General features: G+C 56.3%; 1 protein-coding gene and 1 long non-coding RNA gene across 7 annotated transcripts; both read right to left on the minus strand.

Moving 5' to 3' along the window:
• Positions 1–12260: 12260 nt before the first annotated feature.
• On the minus strand, positions 12261–23651 carry LOC306648804. Its single transcript, XR_013760497.1, has 2 exons — positions 23549–23651; positions 12261–12923 (listed from the first exon to the last, which is right to left on the minus strand). It is a non-coding gene; the product is annotated as an uncharacterized lncRNA (long non-coding RNA).
• On the minus strand, positions 12925–17702 carry LOC306648794 (sialic acid-binding Ig-like lectin 9). 6 transcript variants are annotated; one of them, XM_079119139.1, is made up of 5 exons: positions 17212–17701; positions 16748–17026; positions 14405–14498; positions 14080–14166; positions 12925–13753 (listed from the first exon to the last, which is right to left on the minus strand). In XM_079119139.1, the coding sequence occupies exons 1-4, from the start codon at positions 17678–17680 to the stop codon at positions 14085–14087; spliced, it is 924 nt and encodes a 307-aa protein (XP_078975265.1). In that variant the 5' UTR covers positions 17681–17701; the 3' UTR covers positions 12925–13753; positions 14080–14084. The 6 variants fall into 6 exon arrangements, with proteins under 6 accessions (XP_078975265.1, XP_078975264.1, XP_078975266.1 ...); XM_079119138.1 differs by having other exon boundaries at positions 12925–13833; XM_079119140.1 differs by lacking the exon at positions 14080–14166 and having other exon boundaries at positions 12925–13833.
• Positions 23652–23738: the final 87 nt, after the last annotated feature.

A 23738-nucleotide genomic window follows, 5' to 3' on the forward strand; every position in this document is an offset into this window, starting at 1 on the left:
GCCCCCTTCTCCGCCCCTTCTCGAAGCTCCGCCTCCCGGCGCTGAGCTCCCGTGGCTGCTCCTTCCCCCAGGGGCTCCCTCCGCGCCGCTGGCTGCTTCCACCTCATGTCCCCACTCCCGGGCACAGGGCTCCAGGGCTTTCCTGTCGCCGCTTCTCTTCTTTTGGCTTCGTCCCTCTCGGACCTGACTCTGGGTCCACTGGACCCCTCGCCCGAGCTCCAGCCTCTCGCCAGGCACTTCCCGTCTCCACCTGGCCGCCTCAGGGGCACCAGAGACAAACCTCCAGAAGCCAAAATGAGGCTGGATCCGGGCTTGAAAATGCACCCCTCCTGCAGAGTTGGCTGTTTCAGTTCCTGGCAATTCATTTCTGAGGTTTCCCAGGAACCACAGTGGTGTCACCTATGACACCTGTGGGTGGCCGTGACGTCTGTGGAGTCAGTCATCTTCAGTGTCCACTCACCTGTGAGCGGGAGGCGGGCAGCTCTGTGCTCCTGCAGAGTGCCACCCTCAGCACACCTACTGCTTCTGGAGGCCCCAGAGCCCAGGTCCCCCCAGGGCGTCCCTGCACCTGTGCTGCCCCCTGCGTGGCCTCCTCTCCCACACCCTGCACAGGGCCTCTTGGCACTGCGGTCAGTGAAAGTAGGTTTCAGTTCATGTCCCTCTTCTGCTGCAAATGGACAAGAATTGGGATGAATTCATGTCAACTTCAAAGCTGTAAAAACGCCGAGGAGGTCAAGCACCGAGAACTTGAAGGGACGGGTGATGTCACAGGCGGCGGCTGACCCTGTGGGCAAACCCTCATGGTGGCGTCCACTTCAGCCACGGCCAGTCAGGCCTGAAAAGAGGAGCAGTGCTGGGCAGGTTGATGTGGTCTGTCCTGGCGGGGCCGCTGAGGCGCAGAAGGTTTGTTGGGCTTGAGGACAGGGAAGGGCCAGCGTGGTGGAACGCGGCACTGAAGGTGGCCCTGTCTTTCCTGCCCCCAAGGCCAGGGCACGCTGCTTGGAGGCTCCTCTTCCGCAGCCTGGAGAAGCAATGCTTTTCAACCTTGGGTGGTGGGATGATGACGTGTGCGGGTCATGGATGTGCTAGGAGGAGGCGTGTGAGGCAGGGGCTGTGGCAGGGCAGGAAGGTGAGCCGAGCTGGCTCCCAGGGAGTGGGGGCCTCAGGCTGATTTAGGCGAACGGACACACTCTGGTGCTTATGGGCCGAGGAGGAGGGATGGGGGACGCGGGTGGAAAGGGGCCCGGTCTCTGGTTGGGCTGTGGAGACAGGGGTGGCATCAGAGAGATGGAGAAGCCCCAGATGAAGGGTGTTTTGGGATGTGTTAGCCATGCACTTCTGAGGTTCTGACGTCAGCGCCTTGCAGACCACGGAGACACTGCCTCTCCCAGAGAGCCAGTTTCTAGGGCAAGTTAAAGGATGTGTCCACTAGTGCAAACTAAACGATCCAAAGGTGACCTGCTATCCTCGTCCCCTAGTAACCTCAGAGTCAAGTACCAGGATTGTAGGGGAAGCTGGCAGGACCCAAGGCAGTTGGGGAGGAGCCAGATTCCTTGGCTGCTCTCAGGAGAGGAACTCAGCCTCACATCCACTTGTGCCTATCTCCTGTGCACAGAGGGGCTGGGAATCTCACGGCCAGGACTCCAGCTGTTGGAAACCCTAAGCCCCAGCAGAGAAGGCACAGAGGCTCGTCCTGCCTCTGTCTTGGGTGCATTTCTGGAGTAGCTGGACACAGGTAAGTGTCTGAGGTTCTCCTGTTCTGAGGTGTGTTTCTGTGCATCGTTGTTTATACCAGGTGTGTTACCTCCTACCTGCTGGAGAGAGGGTCAGCCTCATCTGTACCCCTGTGGGGTGGTAGGAGATCGGGCATGGGTAAGGACCACGCTTTAGGGCTCTCAGTTCCATTCAGGACCCTCACCACACTCCATCTGAAGCCCCTTCCTGTGAGGGGAAATGAAGTCATTTGGCAGTTAAAAAGAGGAAGCTGGACCGCCTAAAGAGGAATTCAAGACCGTGAAAGAAAAAGTCCCCAATCTTGAGCATGCGTAGTAGCCCAAGGAACTGACAAAGTTAACTTTTTAAACTAAAATCATTAGCACTGAGGTTTTCTCCAGCTCTGTGCATTTTCCCATGGGGAAAGAAACGCGTGGGCAGAGGAAAAGAAATTGTGTGAAATTCAGCTGTCAATCAAGGTGCCAATCAACACCAGATCCATCCAGGGGAGAAGGCGAGGAATTAGCTCAGCCCAATAAAAGCGAGCTCCACAGTGGGGGTGGCGCTTTGAACTTCTCAGCTCAGCCTGCCTGCCCTCCCAGAGCGAAACTTTCACTTGTAATAAACTTCTGCCTGGCCTGCCAGCCTCTCAGTCCCCCTTAATTCTTTGCTTTGGACACCAAGAACCTGGACCTGGGACCACCTGGGTTTCCCTACCCGTGAGCCGGTAATATTACTGGCAAGCCAGCCAGGAGGGGAGCAGAGGTACCAGCCAAGGTTGGTAAATCTTCATTCTCTGCTATGCATTCGCCTGACTTGGGATTTTGAGTTTCATTGTGTTCTCCTTTTTACCTCCTGACGAGTCTCCACTTCTCAGCCACTCCTGGTCGTGAGTCACAGATAGACTTAATCTGCGCCGGAAATAAGAGGAAGCTCACCAACGCCTACCCTTGTACAATCGTCCAATCGCCCCCACCCCTCGGCTTTTCTAAAAGGAGATTAGCTGAACCCTGTCAGTCCACCTGCTTGGGGCCTCCCTCCAGACCCCCCACTCCCTTCTCAGCCTCCTTCTCCTGCCTTCTGCAAGCCTTCACTCCCTCTCTGCCAGTCTCCCCTGGCCTTGCTTGTGGGTGTCACCTCCAAAACACCTACTGTCCCTTCTGTGATGTTCACCCAAAATTCTTTCCCTGTAAGGAATGGGGATATTAACTGTAGTTGTTTCCAAAACAGGATCTGGGTGACTGGGATGCCATTGAATGGCCCCCAGTACAAGCTAGGGAATTCAGAATAATAGCCCCTGAGTGGAAGTCAAAATTATCACACCGTCCTGCAGTTAGACCTCTTCTGTGGGAGACGGGACAAGTGGTCGGACGTCCCCTACGTCCAAACCTTCATGTCTTTATGCCAAACCCCACCTCTGTGCAGACAGGACCTCTTGGTGGCTGAGCAACCACCCCAAATCTAGATACCATGGATGCTCTCTTGTCTCTCGGGGATACCAATTGCCCTGTCCATATCACCCACCAGGGGAAAAAGTGTCACATTCAAATCCAAGCCACTGTGTGACATGCCTGTTTTCTCTTTTCCTGTATCTGGGACTCTGCTCTCTCTCTCTCTCAGTTCCTCTCTCAATGATAACTGCACAGGGAAGGAGTTTTCTTTTCCTCCAGCACATTTTCCTCAGATCCACCCTCTCCCTGGACCTAATGTGCTCCCACATTCTTTAGATATCTGGGTTGACCCTAGTCTGATTCGAAGTGCACTCTGGTCTGACACAGATGTTCTATATGCTCCTTTACTAGAATCATTATGACCATTTCTTAAACAAACAAACAAACAAACAAAAAATGCCTGTCTTTTGTGAGCTCATGGTTTTTCTAGTGAATTCATCTTGGTCCTGCACATCTGAACTGGTACTTGGTTGGTTCTGATTTGTTTCATTTTGTCTAACCGGAAATTTTTAGGCCCTATTCTTTTTCCCTGCCATTTTTATTCAGAGGTCAATTAATCAAGGGTTAATTCTCAAATACACTGGAAAAGGAAAGAAATCATCCCTTTTGGTTGACATGGATCTGCCTTGTGGGTGGACAAGTGACCACCTGAACCATTGATTCAGTGTCCAGCCATGATGGGTAGACCCTGCCTCAGCCCTCCCCAACTGTGCAGGCTTCCCTGGTCCATGTCCTCTACTCTATAATCCATTCTCACACAGAGGACATCTGTGACATGCTCTGTTTTAATTCACAGGGAGTCAAATCTGACAGTTCATGTAATATCTCCTGTCTGCTTTTTGGCACAGTTGTGCACACCTGTGTATTGCATGTTCTGTCTACAAACTGTGTATCATTTTCATGGCCCCCAAATTGGCTTATAAGTAAATGAGTCCTCATAAATTCAAAGAACTTGATCCAGGTGACTTTTATGACTCAAATACAGCCCTTCATAAGAAGGTTAATTTAAATTGGCTAAAAAGTTAAAAATAGATGTCTTTGAAATTACTAACCCATATGTTTTTCTAGGTGGTCAACCAAGCAAGAGTGTGTTGGTTTCTATAAAATGTTTATAATGTCCATTGCTTTTAAGGTTTGTTTTCATCAGGAAAAAGATGGCTCAAAATGTTAACAAGTCTAAACTGATATTTTGGTTTTCATTAGTAACCTAAAGTTAACAGTTAAAAATGGGCAAATTAGATTTAATGTAAATGAGATTGATCTTTATAAATGTGTTTGTTAAAGGCGACATCTGATTAATTTGTAAAGTTAAAATACAGAGCATCAACTGCTAAATATAAATTCAAGCATTCTGGATTCTTAAACTCCAAAAGAAATATTTGGTTCTTCTAAATGTGTTTTATATATTGTTGGTAAATGAGAAACCATTTTGACCATTTTGTTTGCTCTGTTTCTGGGTCTTCACTCAAAGCGGGGTTATTAACAGTTCAGACTCTAACAAATGTGATTCTGTGTAAGAAGTGCCAAAGGTTTCAACTGTTTTCACATTTAAAGTTATTTAAGGATTTTTCTGAGGTCAAATTTTGATGTACTGATATAAAAACCAAAATATATTCCTCTTAAAACAATGAAGATCTCTTAGAACATCAATCTCTCTTGTCTATCAAGATAAATTCTTGTGTGTATTAGGTGTTATGACTTAGGGTAACTAAGTCTCAAAGGAATTAGGGAATCATAGCTACTTTGAAATCTTAAATGATTTCTTTATAACTTTGATTAAACAAACAACTATTATTTTAGGTTATTGATACCTTAAGCATACATGACTAGAGATATATATACATCTGAGAACTAAATGTGTTTGTCCAACCAGTATTTAAAAGTTATGAACATGAAAGCTATTTAGGTTTAGCATCAGCTAATAAATCTATTTCTGATCATTAACCCTGTTTTCTCAATTTATAAAGGATTTCATATGTGATTGAGTTGATAAATTTATGAGTCTTTACAGAGGCTAAATAGAAACCAAAAGTACATTAGTGATATTATGAAAATTATGTTTCTGGGTTCAAAGCTATTATACAAACTAGATAAGGTCTTTCTGTCGTTACTTTCACTTTGAAACTCTTGCCTGTAAGATAATAAGCCATCACTTGTAGGACAGATAGGCTACAGTGCTGACTTGCAGCCTAGTACTAGCCACAATTAGATGGTAACTGTGATTATAAACCTTGAAGTTAAAACCATCACTCCACTTCAAGACTGGTGAAACTGGCCTGCTGGATGTTTAAAACCAAAACTTGGAGACCAAATCCAATGAAGTAAAAGGGCCAAAGAAAAAGCAGCCAATATTTTGGCCCTTACCCTGTAAGGTCAACCAGGATCCAGGGAATGACCGGGCCTCTCTAAGGGCCTGCAGCTCCAGTGAGTCACCCAACCTCCTCTTTATCAGGGAATCATGAGGACCCCGGAGAACAGAAAGCCAACCAGTGTACATTCTGCGAAGAGGTGGGTCACTGGTTAGGGAAATGTCCCTGATGCTTCCAAGAGAAGCCACATGTGGTCAGAAAAACCCTGGCCTACCCTGGCAGATGGCACAGATTGATAGAAGAGAAAAACTAAAGGATCCAAGAGGCCATTTACGGTGTTCCCAATAGTGACCCTGAGGAACTTCAGCTGACCTAATATTAGATAGGAAAAAGTCTATTTTTGACCACTCGGTCTTAAACACCCAGCAGGAAAGTGTAACCAAGACACAGTCATAATGGACATTTGAAAGAAAAGACAGTGGTTCTTCCGAGTGAGTTGAGATGTGTGCGTGTCGGCCCTCCCGAGAGGGAATCTCTCTGGGAGGTTGTCATGATGACAGTGGCTTCCGTGGGAGAGGCTGCTAATAACAACCACAAAGGACTCTAACAGAGTCACAGTCTGTCCTGAGTCAATTTGCGCCTAATCTTACAGACCTACAAATCTTCCTAACCTCTTATGTGAACAGACTCAATCTGCATTTTTGTTTTTTGCTAGTATATGAATAGAGCCCCTAATAATCAGTCTCACCTTTAACAGCATCCTTAGAGCAGAAGGGGCTATACTGCCAATTCCTCTCCTAGTAGGACTGAGGGCAGCCACTGGGGTGGGCACAGGGATGGGAGGACTGGCTACCTCTCTCTCTTTCATCGTCAGGGTTTGTCCGAAGATCTCTCTGGTAGTCTATAGGAAATAGCACAGAGCATAACTATCCTTCAAAATGAGACAGATGATGTGTCTTCTTGGAGGAAGAATGCTGCTTTTATGCACACCAATCTGAGCTTGTTAGAGATATAGCAAGAAAGCACCAGATGTTGCCTCCAGAATTCAACAGTGGCTTTGGAGTCATGGGGATTTCGTGGTCAAAAATGTAGAACTGGATGTACTGGTTATTACCCTTGGCAGGACCCCTTTCCATGCTCCTTCTGACTTTGTTGTTTGGACACTATTAAAATCACTAAGAAAATGCATTTCTTCCCACGTCAACTGTGCTCCCCACAAATGATGGTCCACATGGGATACCAGATACAAACCTCTGGAACAACAAGCTACAGATCCCGTCCTCAGTACTAAACCAGTGAGGGAGGGAGTTTCATGAATCCCAACCAGGTAGGGACAGCGTCCCACTGTCAGCTGGAAGCAAATATGGAAGAAGAGATCTCCAGCCCCTCAGCTTCCCCCAAAAGAAATGTTAGGCAGGAGATCCCAAGGGGAAGGACCACCCCTTAGGGCTCTCAGCTCCACCTAGAGCCCTCTTGGCACTCCACCTAAGCCCCTTCCAGGGAGGGAAGTGGGCCGTCTTGTGGTTAAAGGGTGAGGGTGAACGCTCGCAAAGGGAATTCCAGACCTTGAAGGAAAAGTCCCTGACTGTTGGCAAGGCGATAGCCCAAGGGACTGATCTGAAGTTAAATTGTTGCTTGTTGACATATCATTAGCATTTTAGGGGATGAAGAAACTTACATCTGGGCAACTGAAAAAGAAATTATTTAAAATTTAGCTGTCAATCAAGATGAATCCCAGAGGCACGCTAGCACAGCCCAATAAAAGCAAGTGCCACTGTGAGGGCCGGACCTTGAGCTACTTACGGCTCAGCCCTCTCTGCTCGCCCAGGTGTGGGTGTGGCTTTCATCCTGCCTCTGCCTCGCCTGCCAGCCTCTCAGTTCTCGCTCAGTTCTTCCCGGGGTGCCAGAACCTGGACCCGTGGCTCCATGGGGGACACCTGCCCTGGCACCATAACAGATGTAGGGTTCCTAGGGCCTGGAAGAGTCTGGGACTGAACAGGGGTCCTAGGAGGAGTGAAGGTGGCATCTATCCACTTACGGACTCATTCACTGTGCAAACCCGCAGGGAGCGCTCTGCACTGCCGAGAGACTACAAGAGGCCGGCCCATGGGGTCCCCACCTGGGACGCCCCACACAGGAGCCTCAGGCTGCCGGCTCCAGAGCTGTGGGTGCTGGTGAGTCTGCCAGGTGTCTTGGTAGCATGATGGGTGTGTTTGACAAGGTGAGCACAGAGCTGTGCCCAGCATCTAGGACAGGAAGCCTGCGGTGTCCTCAGGTGGCACAGACAGGGAGCAGGGCTTCTCAACCAGCCAGAAGGAGCTTCTCCCAAGAGTGCTGCCTGCTGGGTGTGCACTGGGCGATTTGGGGACGAGCTGTCACACACATTGGCACTTCCACATTAGTCTGCACCTCAGCGGTAAGGGTCCTCGAGGGACGTCAGGTTTTCAGACCCCAGTGGATCACACGCACAGGGTGAAGTGGCCCGGCTGGCGTGGCCTCCTCCTCGCCCAGCCGGGGCTCCAATCTGGCTTCACTTCCTGGCAGCACGTGTTCCAGGGTCATGGGGGTTGGCCGTGTGTGTCCACGCCTGCTCCCGTCATCATGCTCCATGGACGCCTCTTCTACACATCCTCCAGGTGACAGTGACACCAGGTGACACCAGTGGTCAGGCTCTGCTGACTGTGAAAGGAAGCTGCTGGAAACACAGAACACATAGACCTGCTGCTGCTTGTGTGGAGGTGATTCACACTCTGCTCGGGTAAGGACTCAGGAGCAGCTCTGATCCGGGGGCGAGGGTGAGTCCACGTTCAGGTGACAGGTCCAGACTCCTCTCCAGCGTGTCGGGGCCTCTGGTTTCCCCACTGACGCCTCAGCGAGCTCTGCTTGCTGCAGATCCCCTTCACATTGGGTCCTCAGGGTGGTCTTAAAATCACTTCCTTTCTAACCTCTCCTTTCCTTTGTGAGGTGTGTGTTAGTGCGTCACAGTTGTGCCTGAGAGCGGGGTTCACCTGCACACGGTGGTCTGTGCAGGAGGGCAGTGGGCTCCATTTCAGTTCCCAGGGCCTGTCCCTCCCTCCCTCTTCCTCCTCCTCCTCCTCCTCCTCCTCCCTCCTCCTCCTCCCCCCGAGCCCTCCTTCTCCTCCCTGAGCTTCGTTCCATTCCTGTTCTTTCAAGGGGAACCTTGTTGATGCCCCTGAAGGTGGAATTCAGGTGCTGTTTTCATGGAGACGCACAGCATGACTCAGTCCCTTCGTTCCATTCCTGCCTCTGCCGTCCCTCCATTTTTCCCATGGAATGGCACTGCACACACCTGGCTGCATCTGGAGCTTCACAAGGCGAAGGCTGTAGAGCAGGGGTTCCCGCGGTGACTGCCCGCTGCATTTTCTCCTCCAGTGAGGCGCTGGCCATGCGCCCGCCCCTCTTTACTCTTATGGTAAAACACACAGGGAAACGGGCTGCGAGACCACTGTAGGTGCACCAGGAGGTGACACGGGGTCATCCATCCACACCGTGATCCCAGGATGCTTCCCTCTCCCCAGGACCTGGAGCTCTGTGCCCAGGAGAGGCGCCTTTCCTGGCCCCACCCGGGAAACACCGCTGCTCCTTTGTCACTCTCCCGCTCCAGGCGCCCCACCTCAGAGGAGGACGGTGCTTGTCCTCTGTGACTGGCATCCTGCGTGCGGGGTGCACCCAGCTGAGGCGCGAGCTGAGCCGCCCTCCTCTGCAGGTCTAGGGCGGGTCTGTCCCTGCGCTGGTTGATGGACACTTGAGCTGCTTCCTCCTTAGCTGTTGTGAGGGCTGCTGTGCTGACCGTGGAGGACGCAGATTGTGTGGGGCCTCGGTGTGTGTCTGCTGGGCGATGGCATCTGCCGTGGCTTCTTTTGAGGAACCTGCCCTGCTCTCCGTGCAGCTGCTCCCTTCCTCCTCCTCGGCAGCAGGACACAAGCCCTCGGGTCCCCACGTCCTCCTCCTCACTTGCATTTCCCATTTTTAGAACAGGAACCCTCGGAATGGGCAGCAGCGTCTTCGTTGTGTCTTTTTGGGGCACACATCTAACAGGGGCAGTGTGATGCTCCATGGGAGGATTGGGTGGCATTTCCCTGGTGACTGCTGCTGCTGCGTGTGCCCACGTGCTCAGCCACCATTTGTACATCCTGGAGAAACGTGCCGAGTGCTCTCCCCATTGTTTCAACGCAGCCGTGTGGCGCTTCCTCCTGGAGTGACGGTGTTTCAGTCACGTGGGGACCTGCTTTGCTCCTTGGTCTCTTTGCAGGTGGCTTGGTTTCCAAGTCCTTCCTTGAGGACTGAACCCTGTGTCCCACACGGGCTAGGCTAGCCTCCTGAGCCACACTGAGCCACAGCCCAGACCCCAGTGTCTTCCTTGGTCTGTTCTGGAGACAAGACACCTAGTCCAGGTGTTTCCTCTTGTGTCACTTTTCCTGTCCCCTCGAATGTGCCCTCCAGCACAGCGGGTCCCTGTTCCCCAGCACGAGGTGCACACCAGGAGCCCACTGGTGTGTTGGAGCAGGAAGAACCCAGCCAAGGTGACAAGCAGGGCCAAGCTCAGGGAACAGATGGGGCCTCCTCAGGGGCAGATGGTCACAGGACAGGGCTGTGGGCTGAGGGAGCCTCCCCAGAGTCCCAGGCCTTGGCCACTGAATCTGTAGATGTCACCCTGCTAGGTGAGGGGTGTGCAGCTGTGTCTCAGGGAAGGACCGTGAGTAGTGGGGTCATCAGGATTGTCCAGTGGGTTCCTAACCCGTCTCCAGGGTCTCTCTGTGGGAGTGAGGCGCACATGGTGGGGAGGAGGCCATGCACCCAGAGGCAGAGACTGAGTGCAGCACTCAGGGGTCCAGGCTGACTGCCTGGGACAAGCAAGGGTGGACCCACCCGAGCTCTGCAGAGACAGGTGGGAATTGGGCCCCTGGCCATCTCAGACCAATGGGCTGCTCCGGAGGTTGTGGAGAAGGAGCCAAGCAAAGCCCTCCGTTCCCAGAGCCCTTTCTGTCCCGCTTCCAACCAACTTCTCCAAGGATGCTTTGCACTCCACGCCGCTCCCTCCCTCCAGGAGTTCCTGACTCTACAGTGAGGTCTCCACACCTTCCCCCACGCTCCACTCAGAGTGCTGTCACTCAGGATCCTGCACATGAAGAAGGTCATCAGACAGAGGAAAGGCCAACAGGAGGCCTGAGCTGTGAACACCACCAGAGGAAGCAAGGGACAGCTCCGTGAGCTTGGCCCTGGCGGTGGGATCGTTTCCTGGGTGACCCCAAAAGCCCGGACAAAAGCTAAAGAGGAGAGATGGGCTTGCAGCACAGGGAGGAGTCTCTGCACCACCAAGGAGGTGACCAGGCAGGTGACGAGGAGGGAAGGGGAGGGTCACACACGGAGGAACGTGCACACATCTTGGATCAGAGCTTAACGTCCAAAGTACACGAGGAACACAGAGGCTCCAGCCAGAAACCACCTGTGAGGGATGGACAGACTGAAGACCTTTCACTGACGAGGATTCAGGCGAACTGCAGACGTGTTTAACAGTCCACGTCACTGATCCTCAGGAAAATGCAAATCAAAGGCACGGCGCGATGTCCCCACACCCCTGCTAGGACAGCCAGTGTCAGAAAGAGAAAGCCCAGTGTGGGCGCAGACACGGAGGGAGGAGCCTGTGTGTGGCAGTGTCACTCAGGAGAGCCGTCCTGGTGCAGGGCACAGCGCCAGCGCTGAGGCTGGAGCCACCGCAGCATTCAGTCCCGCTGCTGGGGTCAATGGCCACAGCAAAGGAACAGCGTGTCAGAGACGCCTGCGCCCCACCTCCATCACTGCGCTGTCCACCATAGCCGAGGCACGAGCCAGCCTGGATGTCCACCAGTGGGCGGGCGTTTGCGCAGAAGTGAAGCGCACACACACACACACACACACACACACACACACACACACACACAAACACACCTGCGTGCAGAGAGGCACATGTGCACACGCATGCATGCACATGAACATACACACAAGTACAATGAGATACATGTGCATACACATGCATGCACACACAAACATACAGGCACACTCATGCACAAACATGCACACTTGCATGCCTGCACACGCACACAGGCACAAACACATGTACACACCTATACACATGCACATGCGCACAGATATGTACACACATGCTCATGCAGACACACACATACTCACACACACAGGTACAAACACACTCAGCATGATCCTATACAGCCTCGGAATGGAAGGAAACCTGCCATTTTCAAAACAGGCACAAGCTTGAATGACATGGTGTTTAGTGAAATAAGCCAGAAATAGGAGGACAATCATCCCATGTGTCCTTGTACATGTGATGTGACAAATTCACACTCAAATGCAAGAGTGCAGGGTGGCGGCCATGGCTGGGGGCGGCAGGCGAGAGGCTGGTCCGAGGGGCAGGGCTGCCGTTGTTGGAGTGAGTCCTGGGCTGGGGCGCCCGGGGACCAGTCAGCACCACGTGCGGTGTGTCCCACGCTGGAGGAGAGGCCCTCGCCATGCTCTACCCCAAGGCACGCCTGGCAGACGCTGCGGGTCCAAGGCAGGCTTTGCACGAGCACAGCTGTGCAGCTGGACGCCCAGAGGGGCGGGAGCTGCCGAGGCAGCTCAGGGCGTCCCTGGCTCAGACGCCACGTGCGCTGTGTCCAAGCTCAGTGCTGACCACAGCCAGCAGACGACGGCTATTGTCCATAAATAATAACATCAGTGACGGTGACATCAGAAAGCACAGAGGCGGAGGTTCACAGAAGCCATGTCGGATGGGAGTCTGTATCAGTTTTATTTGTCAATTGGGCCTCAGGAAGCTGGAAGGATTTCTTGAAAATGTCAAAGGCATCCGCATAAATGATGAGAGCTGTCACACAGCGCTGCTGCAGAGGAGGTCACCCATGGCGACTGTGCTTCCTCTCCCCCTGCTTGGGTGACCTGCTATTCCCCAGTGACACACTGTGACATCCATGGGCTGGATTCTCTCCTCTGTCCCTGGGTGTGGACGGCTCCCTTCCGGATCCCTCCCAGGCCAGGGCGCATCTCAGAACCCACCTCCTCCCACCGCCCTGCTCCTGTGGGCCAGGCCGCACCCCTCGGTGGCTCAGGGAAGCACTCTGCCAAGTCCCCGCCCCTCTCCCCCACTGACAGCATCTGCTGGACCTTCCAGCAATTCCCCAGAGAACCCCCCACGCCCCTGCCTGGCCCGCCTCCTCAGCTCCTCAGGAGGCCGCAGTGGCCCCTTCCCTTTGCTGTTGCAGCAGGACCCGCTCTGGCCCATGCTGACCAGGGCAGCCCAGGGGTCCTGCTAGAGTCAAGGTGTCCCGGGCCCTGCTGTCCTCACAGGCCCTGGGTCCTGGCCTCGGCCTGCAGGGCACCTCCCGCCCCCTCTGCTCCAGTCACGTCACAGAGCACAGGGGCGGCCTCTGCCTCCCTGTCCCCCGTCCCAGGTCCCTTCCTCAGAACACTGGCCTGCTTCCTCACCCACGGCCGTCTTTGCCCCCACACCTCCCCACAGGCCTCGGCAGCAGAGCCGGGTCCCGGCCACCAGCTCCTCTCCCTGCACGGCCTCCCACAAACACGCATCAGAACCAATGTGCCCACCTTACTAGATCTTTCTTTGTTTCTGTTGCTGCACCTCTAGAAGGACAGCTGCTGGTGGCAGTTTGGGATGCCAGTGTGCTCAGCCTCCACGGAAACCCTGGGGCAGGTGGATCTCAACCTCAGTTACCCAGGCCCATGAGCAGTGTGAACGCTACCCCACAAAACCTCACAGGAACCACACACACACACACACATACACACAAACACATACACACACACACATACACACACAGAAACATACACACACATGTACACACACATACACACATACACACACACGTACACACACATACACACACAGAAACATACACACATACACACACACCCACTCACATACACACACACGAGCCAGACTCTAGATGCAGCTGAAGGATGACCAGGACTTGCAAGGCAGGAAGGGGTGGGAGGTGGGTGTCAGGAGCAGGGTCTGCACCTGTGAAGTCCCAGGTCCCAGCAGCCTCGCCCAGGGGGTGAGGTGAGTCTCCAGAGGCAGGGAGAGGACGGCTCTGTCACAGAGTCCCAGGCACGGACATGGGAGGCCCTCTGGTCCAGGCTCTGCCGGTGCCCCTGTCACCGTCCATGGAGGGGACACACAGCAGATCAAGTCATGGAGGACGTAGGCCCAGGCTGGAGGCCAGTGTTGGGGACAGGTGGCAGGAGCTGAGGCAGATCCAGTGAGCAGGGGAGAGGAGGACCAGGATCATCCAGGATCAGGATGGACAGACAGCAGGGAGGCCAGGCTTAGCAGGAAAGAAAGGCCAGGTGGTGAGGAGGGCCCCAGGGGGCAGCAGGGTCGAGGTTGGGAGCCACACCTGGCTGTGCTGTAGAGACGGGGCCCCAGCCAGGAGCCACAGGGACCCCAGCAGGAAGTGGGGGCTTCAGGACAGGGACAGGGTGTCACCCAGGGTCATGGGGAGCTGGCCATCCAGGACCAAGGCAGGGAGGGGTCCCGGGGCTTGGGCATGGTGAGACGCTGGGTCACTGACCTGGATTAACCCATGACAGCGTCTCCACGCTCCACGCCCCTTGCTGGCCTCGCTGGCCTTGCTGGCCTCTTCCTGTGGGACCTTACTCTGAGGGAAGAGACCAGGGCCTTTAGCCAGGCAGCCTGGGAACACTGGGCAGTGGTCCCCTGCCCTGTGCCCTGTCACGGGGCTGGAGGTGACTGAGGAGGCAGAGCAGCCTGGCCTGAGGACCTCCTGATGAGACCCGCATCCCCTGACGTCGGGCCAGAACTGGGGACAGATGGCGATGGCCCGGGGCCCAGGCAGTGCCCTCATCCAGTGCTCTTCATCCCTGGGCAGCACTGACCTGAGCAAGACCAGGCAGAGGCCAAGGAGCACCATCTTGACAGCCAGCACCCCGATGGCCACCAGGACCACCTGGGCCACGGGCCTCGACTTCCCTGCAGAAAAGTGGACGAGGCCAGGATCACCTGCTAAACCCCAACCCCAGACCCCCCGATGCAAGAGGCCATGGATGTGGCTCCTCCAGGCTCCCCTTCATCCCCCAGTGGGGGGGCCATCAGCCCTGGCCTCCCCACCCCGTGCCCTCTCTGCCCAGCTGTTGGACAGAGGAAACGGAACCTTCTCATCATCGAAATGAAGTCTCTTGCTCATCGACTGACACCATCAAGAAAGTGAAAGACAACACACACACCTGGAGCACAGAGCTGCCCATCACGGGGTGGGGTCCACAGTTGGGCATGTGCGAAATCCTCCTAGGGCTCAGTGACCAGGACCCAAGCAACCCAGGCTAAGCCGGGCCGGGACTCGAGAGCAGCCCCTCTGAAGAAGACCCACAAACGACCAAGACCTACGCAAAACCGTTCCCATCACCCTTCTCGGCACCTCCGGGCAATCAGAGCTGCAGCGGGCGTCCCCTGCACGCCCCGAGCAGAGCACAGTCCTTGTACAAAGGAAAACACCAGTGTTGGCAAGAGTGTGGGGGATTTGGGAGGCGTGCAGGAGACTGGCGGAGTTCAGAGTGTGCTGAGCTCGGTGGGGCGCGGGGCCACTGCACTTGCTGAGAAACCGCACCCGAGTCCCGCAGCCTTGGTGGTTCCACTCGCAGAGAAGGGCCAAGGAGCCCGGAGACCCGGCTCCAAGGAACCCTTGTGCACCAACCTTCCCGGCAGCCCGGTCACTGAGTGCTCCTGTAAGTCACAGGACGGACCTTAAAATCTCTCTTTGGTGAAAGAGGCCAGATACCAAGGCCGCCAGTGTGATTCCACTTCTGTGCAGCATCCAGAGGGCAAAGCCCCGGAGATGAGCAGGTCGGGGTCGGCCAGAGAAGACGTGCCTCATGGGCGAGGGGTTTCCTCCTCGGGCAAGGAGAGCGTCTGAAACCACACGTGGTTGAGGGCATGCATCACTGCACGTGTGCAAAACCACATTGCTGTGCAAAGTGCGTTGGGCTGGGAGTGAGGCTGTGTGGGTTCTGTCTCAATAGAAACGTATGGATGTCCATTTTAGAGGTACACAGAGATCCGAAATCTCACCAGAGGCTGGCAAAGACCCAAAGGGTGCCTCCAGGTGTGGAGGGTGTCGCTCGGGGCTGAGTAGTTCCTGAGCCCTGGGTTCAATCCCCACACCAGAAACACAACCTCTCACAAGGATCTTCCCACCCTGGCTTGCTGGAAATGCTCACACACCCCTTGCTTGTGGGAAGGTGTTTTGTCCACTCTCAGGGGACAAATACCTGGTCATACTTCTCAGATTGAGGAGAACTTATGACCCAGACACGTTTCCTGTTCAGTTACTGAGCTCACTGCCATGAGGAGGGTCAGGACTATCCGTGGCACACTCCTGTCACCTACATGAAATCAGGGCCAGGACTGCAGGTGGCAGAAGGCTCCACAGAGTCAGGTCCTCCTGCCCATACAGTGGGTCACCACCATCACCAGGAACCAGGACCCTGAGTGCTACCGACATCCAGAGAAGTTCTCAAGTGGACCAACCAAGGCTCAGCTCAGCCTGAGTGGACACTGGCCTCTTGTGGGAGGGGCCTGAGCCGGGGACAGACAGCTGGTGGGTTCTGTGAGTGCCCCGTGAGTGTGTCTCCTCCCACAGATGTCAGGTCAGAGCTGTTGGGGAATAAAAAGAGGAGGCTGGGAAGCCCAGTTCTGCTGTGTGAATGTCACTCTGTCCCTGTGCTGGTGAAGGGCAGGTGCTGCAGTCTAGGGAGCTGGGGAGGGTGGGAACAGGAGCTCAAGGCAGCTGTGGACTGGGGGGGGGGGGGGGGGGGTCACGGGGTTCCCCAACAGGGGACTCTGTCACCAAGTGTGTCCAGGATGAGGGGACCCAGCCCTGCCCTGAGCTGAAGAGGCCCTGCTCCCCCAGCCCCAGCGAGGCTCCTCCCTGCCGGGCAGGCTCCTGAGCCAGCTCCTTGCCTGAGGGGTCTCTGCAGCATCTGGGACAGGAACACAGGGCTTGTTCCCCTTTTGGGTGGATTTAGGGTGAGATAAACCAGCACTCCCCGCCCTCATCTTGGAAACCACAGACACACAGAGGGACAGGACCTGTGCCCTTCCATGTCCATGACTCCACAGGTCCCTGGGACATGGCCACAAGGTGTCCACAGCTCTGGGACCCAAGTTGTCTTCCCTGGACCCTCACACTCCAAGGGACCCAGGTGTCCTGGCCCATCACTCACAGGTGACATTGAGCTGGATGGTTCTCTCTGTGGTCACACCAGCTGCAGGGAACGTCACCCGACAGGTGAGGTTGGTGCCGTGGTCCTGGGGCCGCGGGGTGAGCGTGAGCACCGAGGAGTGGGTGATGCTGGCGCCCAGGGAGGACACAGAGGTCCCCTCCCAGGAGAAGGTGGGGGGCGTCCCCTGCTCACAGGCCCAGGGCACAGAGCAGGTCAGGTTGCTGGGACGGCCAGACTCCAGGGTCCCAGGGAGGAGGATGTCGGGGCTGTGGGTCAGGGCTGGTGAGCAGAGGGACAGGAGGGTCACGAGGGAGGGCGGGAGGTGCGGCCCTGACAGAAGCTCAGGCTGTGATCCAGCTGCTCCCTGAGTCCCTGTTGCTTGTCCCACCTCCCCCAGGGCAGGGTCCCCCCAGCCCTGCCCCAGCTGGTGACCTCTGGAGGCTGCCCTGGATCTGGAACCTTACCTGTGACGTTCACTGAGACCCGGTTTGCACAGTAATTCCACTTCACATTTCCTTTCTCCATCCGAAAGTAGTACAATCCAGTGTCGCTGTTCCGTGCGTCTCTGATGCTCAGGGAGCAGTCCTCGCTTGTTGGGTTCCCCAGGAGGAGGAAGCGGCCCTGGGTCTCATTCTGCACACTTCGAGCGGGATCATTTGTGGCCACTGGCGAGTCGCTGTTTGTATCAGCCCATTCATGGAACCAGTAGCCAAAGACATTGCCAGGCCCTGAGTTGGGGTAGGAGAAGTTGCAGGGCACCAGCATGCACAGACCCTCCTGCACTGTCACGGACTGCAATACATCCAGCCTATATCCCGGATCCTTAGAACTGCACCCCCGGGGAGTCCGAGGGCCATCACGGTGCGCCCTCACCATCCCCTCTCCACAGGCGCACTCGACTGCCCACAGCAGGGACAGCTGCAGCCACAGCATCAGGGAGGCAGTGGGCTCCTGGGCTCCTGGGAATGTGCAGAGCAGAGAGAGCAGGCGGAGAGGAAGCTGGGGAAGGGCGGGGACCTGGGTGACTGACAGAAGAGGAACCTCAGACGCACCCCCTGGAGTCCTTCTCCTCTGTGCTGAGAGGTCGGAAAGCCCACAGCCGGAGACCCCAAGGCCTGTCCAGACAGGAGTGGAGGAGAGAAGAGACCTTGTCCTACCCCCATCCTGGCGCCTCCCTGGGACACTTAGGATGGGACCAAGACCCTGGGGACACTGGAAGCATGTGACTTTGGCAGGGTCTGAGTCCTCCCACCATGAGGGACTTTTCTGTGTACCCCTCTGCACACCAGGAGCTAGCCAAATCTGCCTGCACCGAGAGCCAGCCTCGACTCATCCTGTGGAGTGGTGGGTCCTGCAGGAGGGACTCTGTGGGGTCTGGACAGAAGAGAGGCAGAGGGCAACACCAGCCAGCCATTCAGCCTCTCTGCAAACCCGCAGGGAGCTCTCTGCACTGCCGAGAGACTACAAGAGGCTGGCCCATGGGGTCCCCACCTGGGACGCCCCACACAGGAGCTCAGGCTGCCGGCTCCAGAGCTGTGGGTGCTGGTGAGTCTGCCAGGTGTCTTGGTAGCATGATGGGTGTGTTTGACAAGGTGAGCACAGAGCTGTGCCCAGCATCTAGGACAGGAAGCCTGCGGTGTCCTCAGGTGGCACAGACAGGGAGCAGGGCTTCTCAACCAGCCAGAAGGAGCTTCTCCCAAGAGTGCTGCCTGCTGGGTGTGCACTGGGCGATTTGGGGACGAGCTGTCACACACATTGGCACTTCCACATTAGTCTGCACCTCAGCGGTAAGGGTCCTCGAGGGACGTCAGGTTTTCAGACCCCAGTGGATCACACGCACAGGGTGAAGTGGCCCGGCTGGCGTGGCCTCCTCCTCGCCCAGCCGGGGCTCCAATCTGGCTTCACTTCCTGGCAGCACGTGTTCCAGGGTCATGGGGGTTGGCCGTGTGTGTCCACGCCTGCTCCCGTCATCATGCTCCATGGACGCCTCTTCTACACATCCTCCAGGTGACAGTGACACCAGGTGACACCAGTGGTCAGGCTCTGCTGACTGTGAAAGGAAGCTGCTGGAAACACAGAACACATAGACCTGCTGCTGCTTGTGTGGAGGTGATTCACACTCTGCTCGGTAAGGACTCAGGAGCAGCTCTGATCCGGGGGCGAGGGTGAGTCCACGTTCAGGTGACAGGTCCAGACTCCTCTCCAGCGTGTCGGGGCCTCTGGTTTCCCCACTGACGCCTCAGCGAGCTCTGCTTGCTGCAGATCCCCTTCACATTGGGTCCTCAGGGTGGTCTTAAAATCACTTCCTTTCTAACCTCTCCTTTCCTTTGTGAGGTGTGTGTTAGTGCGTCACAGTTGTGCCTGAGAGCGGGGTTCACCTGCACACGGTGGTCTGTGCAGGAGGGCAGTGGGCTCCATTTCAGTTCCCAGGGCCTGTCCCTCCCTCCCTCTTCCTCCTCCTCCTCCTCCTCCTCCTCCCTCCTCCTCCTCCCCCGAGCCCTCCTTCTCCTCCCTGAGCTTCGTTCCATTCCTGTTCTTTCAAGGGGAACCTTGTTGATGCCCCTGAAGGTGGAATTCAGGTGCTGTTTTCATGGAGACGCACAGCATGACTCAGTCCCTTCGTTCCATTCCTGCCTCTGCCGTCCCTCCATTTTTCCCATGGAATGGCACTGCACACACCTGGCTGCATCTGGAGCTTCACAAGGCGAAGGCTGTAGAGCAGGGGTTCCCGCGGTGACTGCCCGCTGCATTTTCTCCTCCAGTGAGGCGCTGGCCATGCGCCCGCCCCTCTTTACTCTTATGGTAAAACACACAGGGAAACGGGCTGCGAGACCACTGTAGGTGCACCAGGAGGTGACACGGGGTCATCCATCCACACCGTGATCCCAGGATGCTTCCCTCTCCCCAGGACCTGGAGCTCTGTGCCCAGGAGAGGCGCCTTTCCTGGCCCCACCCGGGAAACACCGCTGCTCCTTTGTCACTCTCCCGCTCCAGGCGCCCCACCTCAGAGGAGGACGGTGCTTGTCCTCTGTGACTGGCATCCTGCGTGCGGGGTGCACCCAGCTGAGGCGCGAGCTGAGCCGCCCTCCTCTGCAGGTCTAGGGCGGGTCTGTCCCTGCGCTGGTTGATGGACACTTGAGCTGCTTCCTCCTTAGCTGTTGTGAGGGCTGCTGTGCTGACCGTGGAGGACGCAGATTGTGTGGGGCCTCGGTGTGTGTCTGCTGGGCGATGGCATCTGCCGTGGCTTCTTTTGAGGAACCTGCCCTGCTCTCCGTGCAGCTGCTCCCTTCCTCCTCCTCGGCAGCAGGACACAAGCCCTCGGGTCCCCACGTCCTCCTCCTCACTTGCATTTCCCATTTTTAGAACAGGAACCCTCGGAATGGGCAGCAGCGTCTTCGTTGTGTCTTTTTGGGGCACACATCTAACAGGGGCAGTGTGATGCTCCATGGGAGGATTGGGTGGCATTTCCCTGGTGACTGCTGCTGCTGCGTGTGCCCACGTGCTCAGCCACCATTTGTACATCCTGGAGAAACGTGCCGAGTGCTCTCCCCATTGTTTCAACGCAGCCGTGTGGCGCTTCCTCCTGGAGTGACGGTGTTTCAGTCACGTGGGGACCTGCTTTGCTCCTTGGTCTCTTTGCAGGTGGCTTGGTTTCCAAGTCCTTCCTTGAGGACTGAACCCTGTGTCCCACACGGGCTAGGCTAGCCTCCTGAGCCACACTGAGCCACAGCCCAGACCCCAGTGTCTTCCTTGGTCTGTTCTGGAGACAAGACACCTAGTCCAGGTGTTTCCTCTTGTGTCACTTTTCCTGTCCCCTCGAATGTGCCCTCCAGCACAGCGGGTCCCTGTTCCCCAGCACGAGGTGCACACCAGGAGCCCACTGGTGTGTTGGAGCAGGAAGAACCCAGCCAAGGTGACAAGCAGGGCCAAGCTCAGGGAACAGATGGGGCCTCCTCAGGGGCAGATGGTCACAGGACAGGGCTGTGGGCTGAGGGAGCCTCCCCAGAGTCCCAGGCCTTGGCCCTGAATCTGTAGATGTCACCCTGCTAGGTGAGGGGTGTGCAGCTGTGTCTCAGGGAAGGACCGTGAGTAGTGGGGTCATCAGGATTGTCCAGTGGGTTCCTAACCCGTCTCCAGGGTCTCTCTGTGGGAGTGAGGCGCACATGGTGGGGAGGAGGCCATGCACCCAGAGGCAGAGACTGAGTGCAGCACTCAGGGGTCCAGGCTGACTGCCTGGGACAAGCAAGGGTGGACCCACCCGAGCTCTGCAGAGACAGGTGGGAATTGGGCCCCTGGCCATCTCAGACCAATGGGCTGCTCCGGAGGTTGTGGAGAAGGAGCCAAGCAAAGCCCTCCGTTCCCAGAGCCCTTTCTGTCCCGCTTCCAACCAACTTCTCCAAGGATGCTTTGCACTCCACGCCGCTCCCTCCCTCCAGGAGTTCCTGACTCTACAGTGAGGTCTCCACACCTTCCCCCACGCTCCACTCAGAGTGCTGTCACTCAGGATCCTGCACATGAAGAAGGTCATCAGACAGAGGAAAGGCCAACAGGAGGCCTGAGCTGTGAACACCACCAGAGGAAGCAAGGGACAGCTCCGTGAGCTTGGCCCTGGCGGTGGGATCGTTTCCTGGGTGACCCCAAAAGCCCGGACAAAAGCTAAAGAGGAGAGATGGGCTTGCAGCACAGGGAGGAGTCTCTGCACCACCAAGGAGGTGACCAGGCAGGTGATGAGGAGGGAAGGGGAGGGTCACACACGGAGGAACGTGCACACATCTTGGATCAGAGCTTAACGTCCAAAGTACACGAGGAACACAGAGGCTCCAGCCAGAAACCACCTGTGAGGGATGGACAGACTGAAGACCTTTCACTGACGAGGATTCAGGCGAACTGCAGACGTGTTTAACAGTCCACGTCACTGATCCTCAGGAAAATGCAAATCAAAGGCACGGCGCGATGTCCCCACACCCCTGCTAGGACAGCCAGTGTCAGAAAGAGAAAGCCCAGTGTGGGCGCAGACACGGAGGGAGGAGCCTGTGTGTGGCAGTGTCACTCAGGAGAGCCGTCCTGGTGCAGGGCACAGCGCCAGCGCTGAGGCTGGAGCCACCGCAGCATTCAGTCCCGCTGCTGGGGTCAATGGGCCACAGCAAAGGAACAGCGTGTCAGAGACGCCTGCGCCCCACCTCCATCACTGCGCTGTCCACCATAGCCGAGGCACGAGCCAGCCTGGATGTCCACCAGTGGGCGGGCGTTTGCGCAGAAGTGAAGCGCACACACACACACACACACACACACACACACACACACACACACAAACACACCTGCGTGCAGAGAGGCACATGTGCACACGCATGCATGCACATGAACATACACACAAGTACAATGAGATACATGTGCATACACATGCATGCACACACAAACATACAGGCACACTCATGCACAAACATGCACACTTGCATGCCTGCACACGCACACAGGCACAAACACATGTACACACCTATACACATGCACATGCGCACAGATATGTACACACATGCTCATGCAGACACACACATACTCACACACACAGGTACAAACACACTCAGCATGATCCTATACAGCCTCGGAATGGAAGGAAACCTGCCATTTTCAAAACAGGCACAAGCTTGAATGACATGGTGTTTAGTGAAATAAGCCAGAAATAGGAGGACAATCATCCCATGTGTCCTTGTACATGTGATGTGACAAATTCACACTCAAATGCAAGAGTGCAGGGTGGCGGCCATGGCTGGGGGCGGCAGGCGAGAGGCTGGTCCGAGGGGCAGGGCTGCCGTTGTTGGAGTGAGTCCTGGGCTGGGGCGCCCGGGGACCAGTCAGCACCACGTGCGGTGTGTCCCACGCTGGAGGAGAGGCCCTCGCCATGCTCTAACCCAAGGCACGCCTGGCAGACGCTGCGGGTCCAAGGCAGGCTTTGCACGAGCACAGCTGTGCAGCTGGACGCCCAGAGGGGCGGGAGCTGCGAGGCAGCTCAGGGCGTCCCTGGCTCAGACGCCACGTGCGCTGTGTCCAAGCTCAGTGCTGACCACAGCCAGCAGACGACGGCTATTGTCCATAAATAATAACATCAGTGACGGTGACATCAGAAAGCACAGAGGCGGAGGTTCACAGAAGCCATGGTCGGATGGGAGTCTGTATCAGTTTTATTTGTCAATTGGGCCTCAGGAAGCTGGAAGGATTTCTTGAAAATGTCAAAGGCATCCGCATAAATGATGAGAGCTGTCACACAGCGCTGCTGCAGAGGAGGTCACCCATGGCGACTGTGCTTCCTCTCCCCCTGCTTGGGTGACCTGCTATTCCCCAGTGACACACTGTGACATCCATGGGCTGGATTCTCTCCTCTGTCCCTGGGTGTGGACGGCTCCCTTCCGGATCCCTCCCAGGCCAGGGCGCATCTCAGAACCCACCTCCTCCCACCGCCCTGCTCCTGTGGGCCAGGCCGCACCCCTCGGTGGCTCAAGGGAAGCACTCTGCCAAGTCCCCGCCCCTCTCCCCCACTGACAGCATCTGCTGGACCTTCCAGCAATTCCCCAGAGAACCCCCCACGCCCCTGCCTGGCCCGCCTCCTCAGCTCCTCAGGAGGCCGCAGTGGCCCCTTCCCTTTGCTGTTGCAGCAGGACCCGCTTGGCCCATGCTGACCAGGGCAGCCCAGGGGTCCTGCTAGAGTCAAGGTGTCCCGGGGCCCTGCTGTCCTCACAGGCCCTGGGTCCTGGCCTCGGCCTGCAGGGCACCTCCCGCCCCCTCTGCTCCAGTCACGTCACAGAGCACACGGGGCGGCCTCTGCCCTCCCTGTCCCCCGTCCCAGGTCCCTTCCTCAGAACACTGGCCGCTTCCTCACCCACGGCCGTCTTTGCCCCCACACCTCCCCACAGGCCTCGGCAGCGAGCCGGGTCCCGGCCACCAGCTCCTCTCCCCTGCCACGGCCTCCCACAAACACGCATCAGAACCAATGTGCCCA

Source organism: Sciurus vulgaris (genome assembly GCF_902686455.1).
Source record: "Sciurus vulgaris genome assembly, chromosome: 17".
NCBI lineage: Eukaryota > Metazoa > Chordata > Mammalia > Rodentia > Sciuridae > Sciurus > Sciurus vulgaris.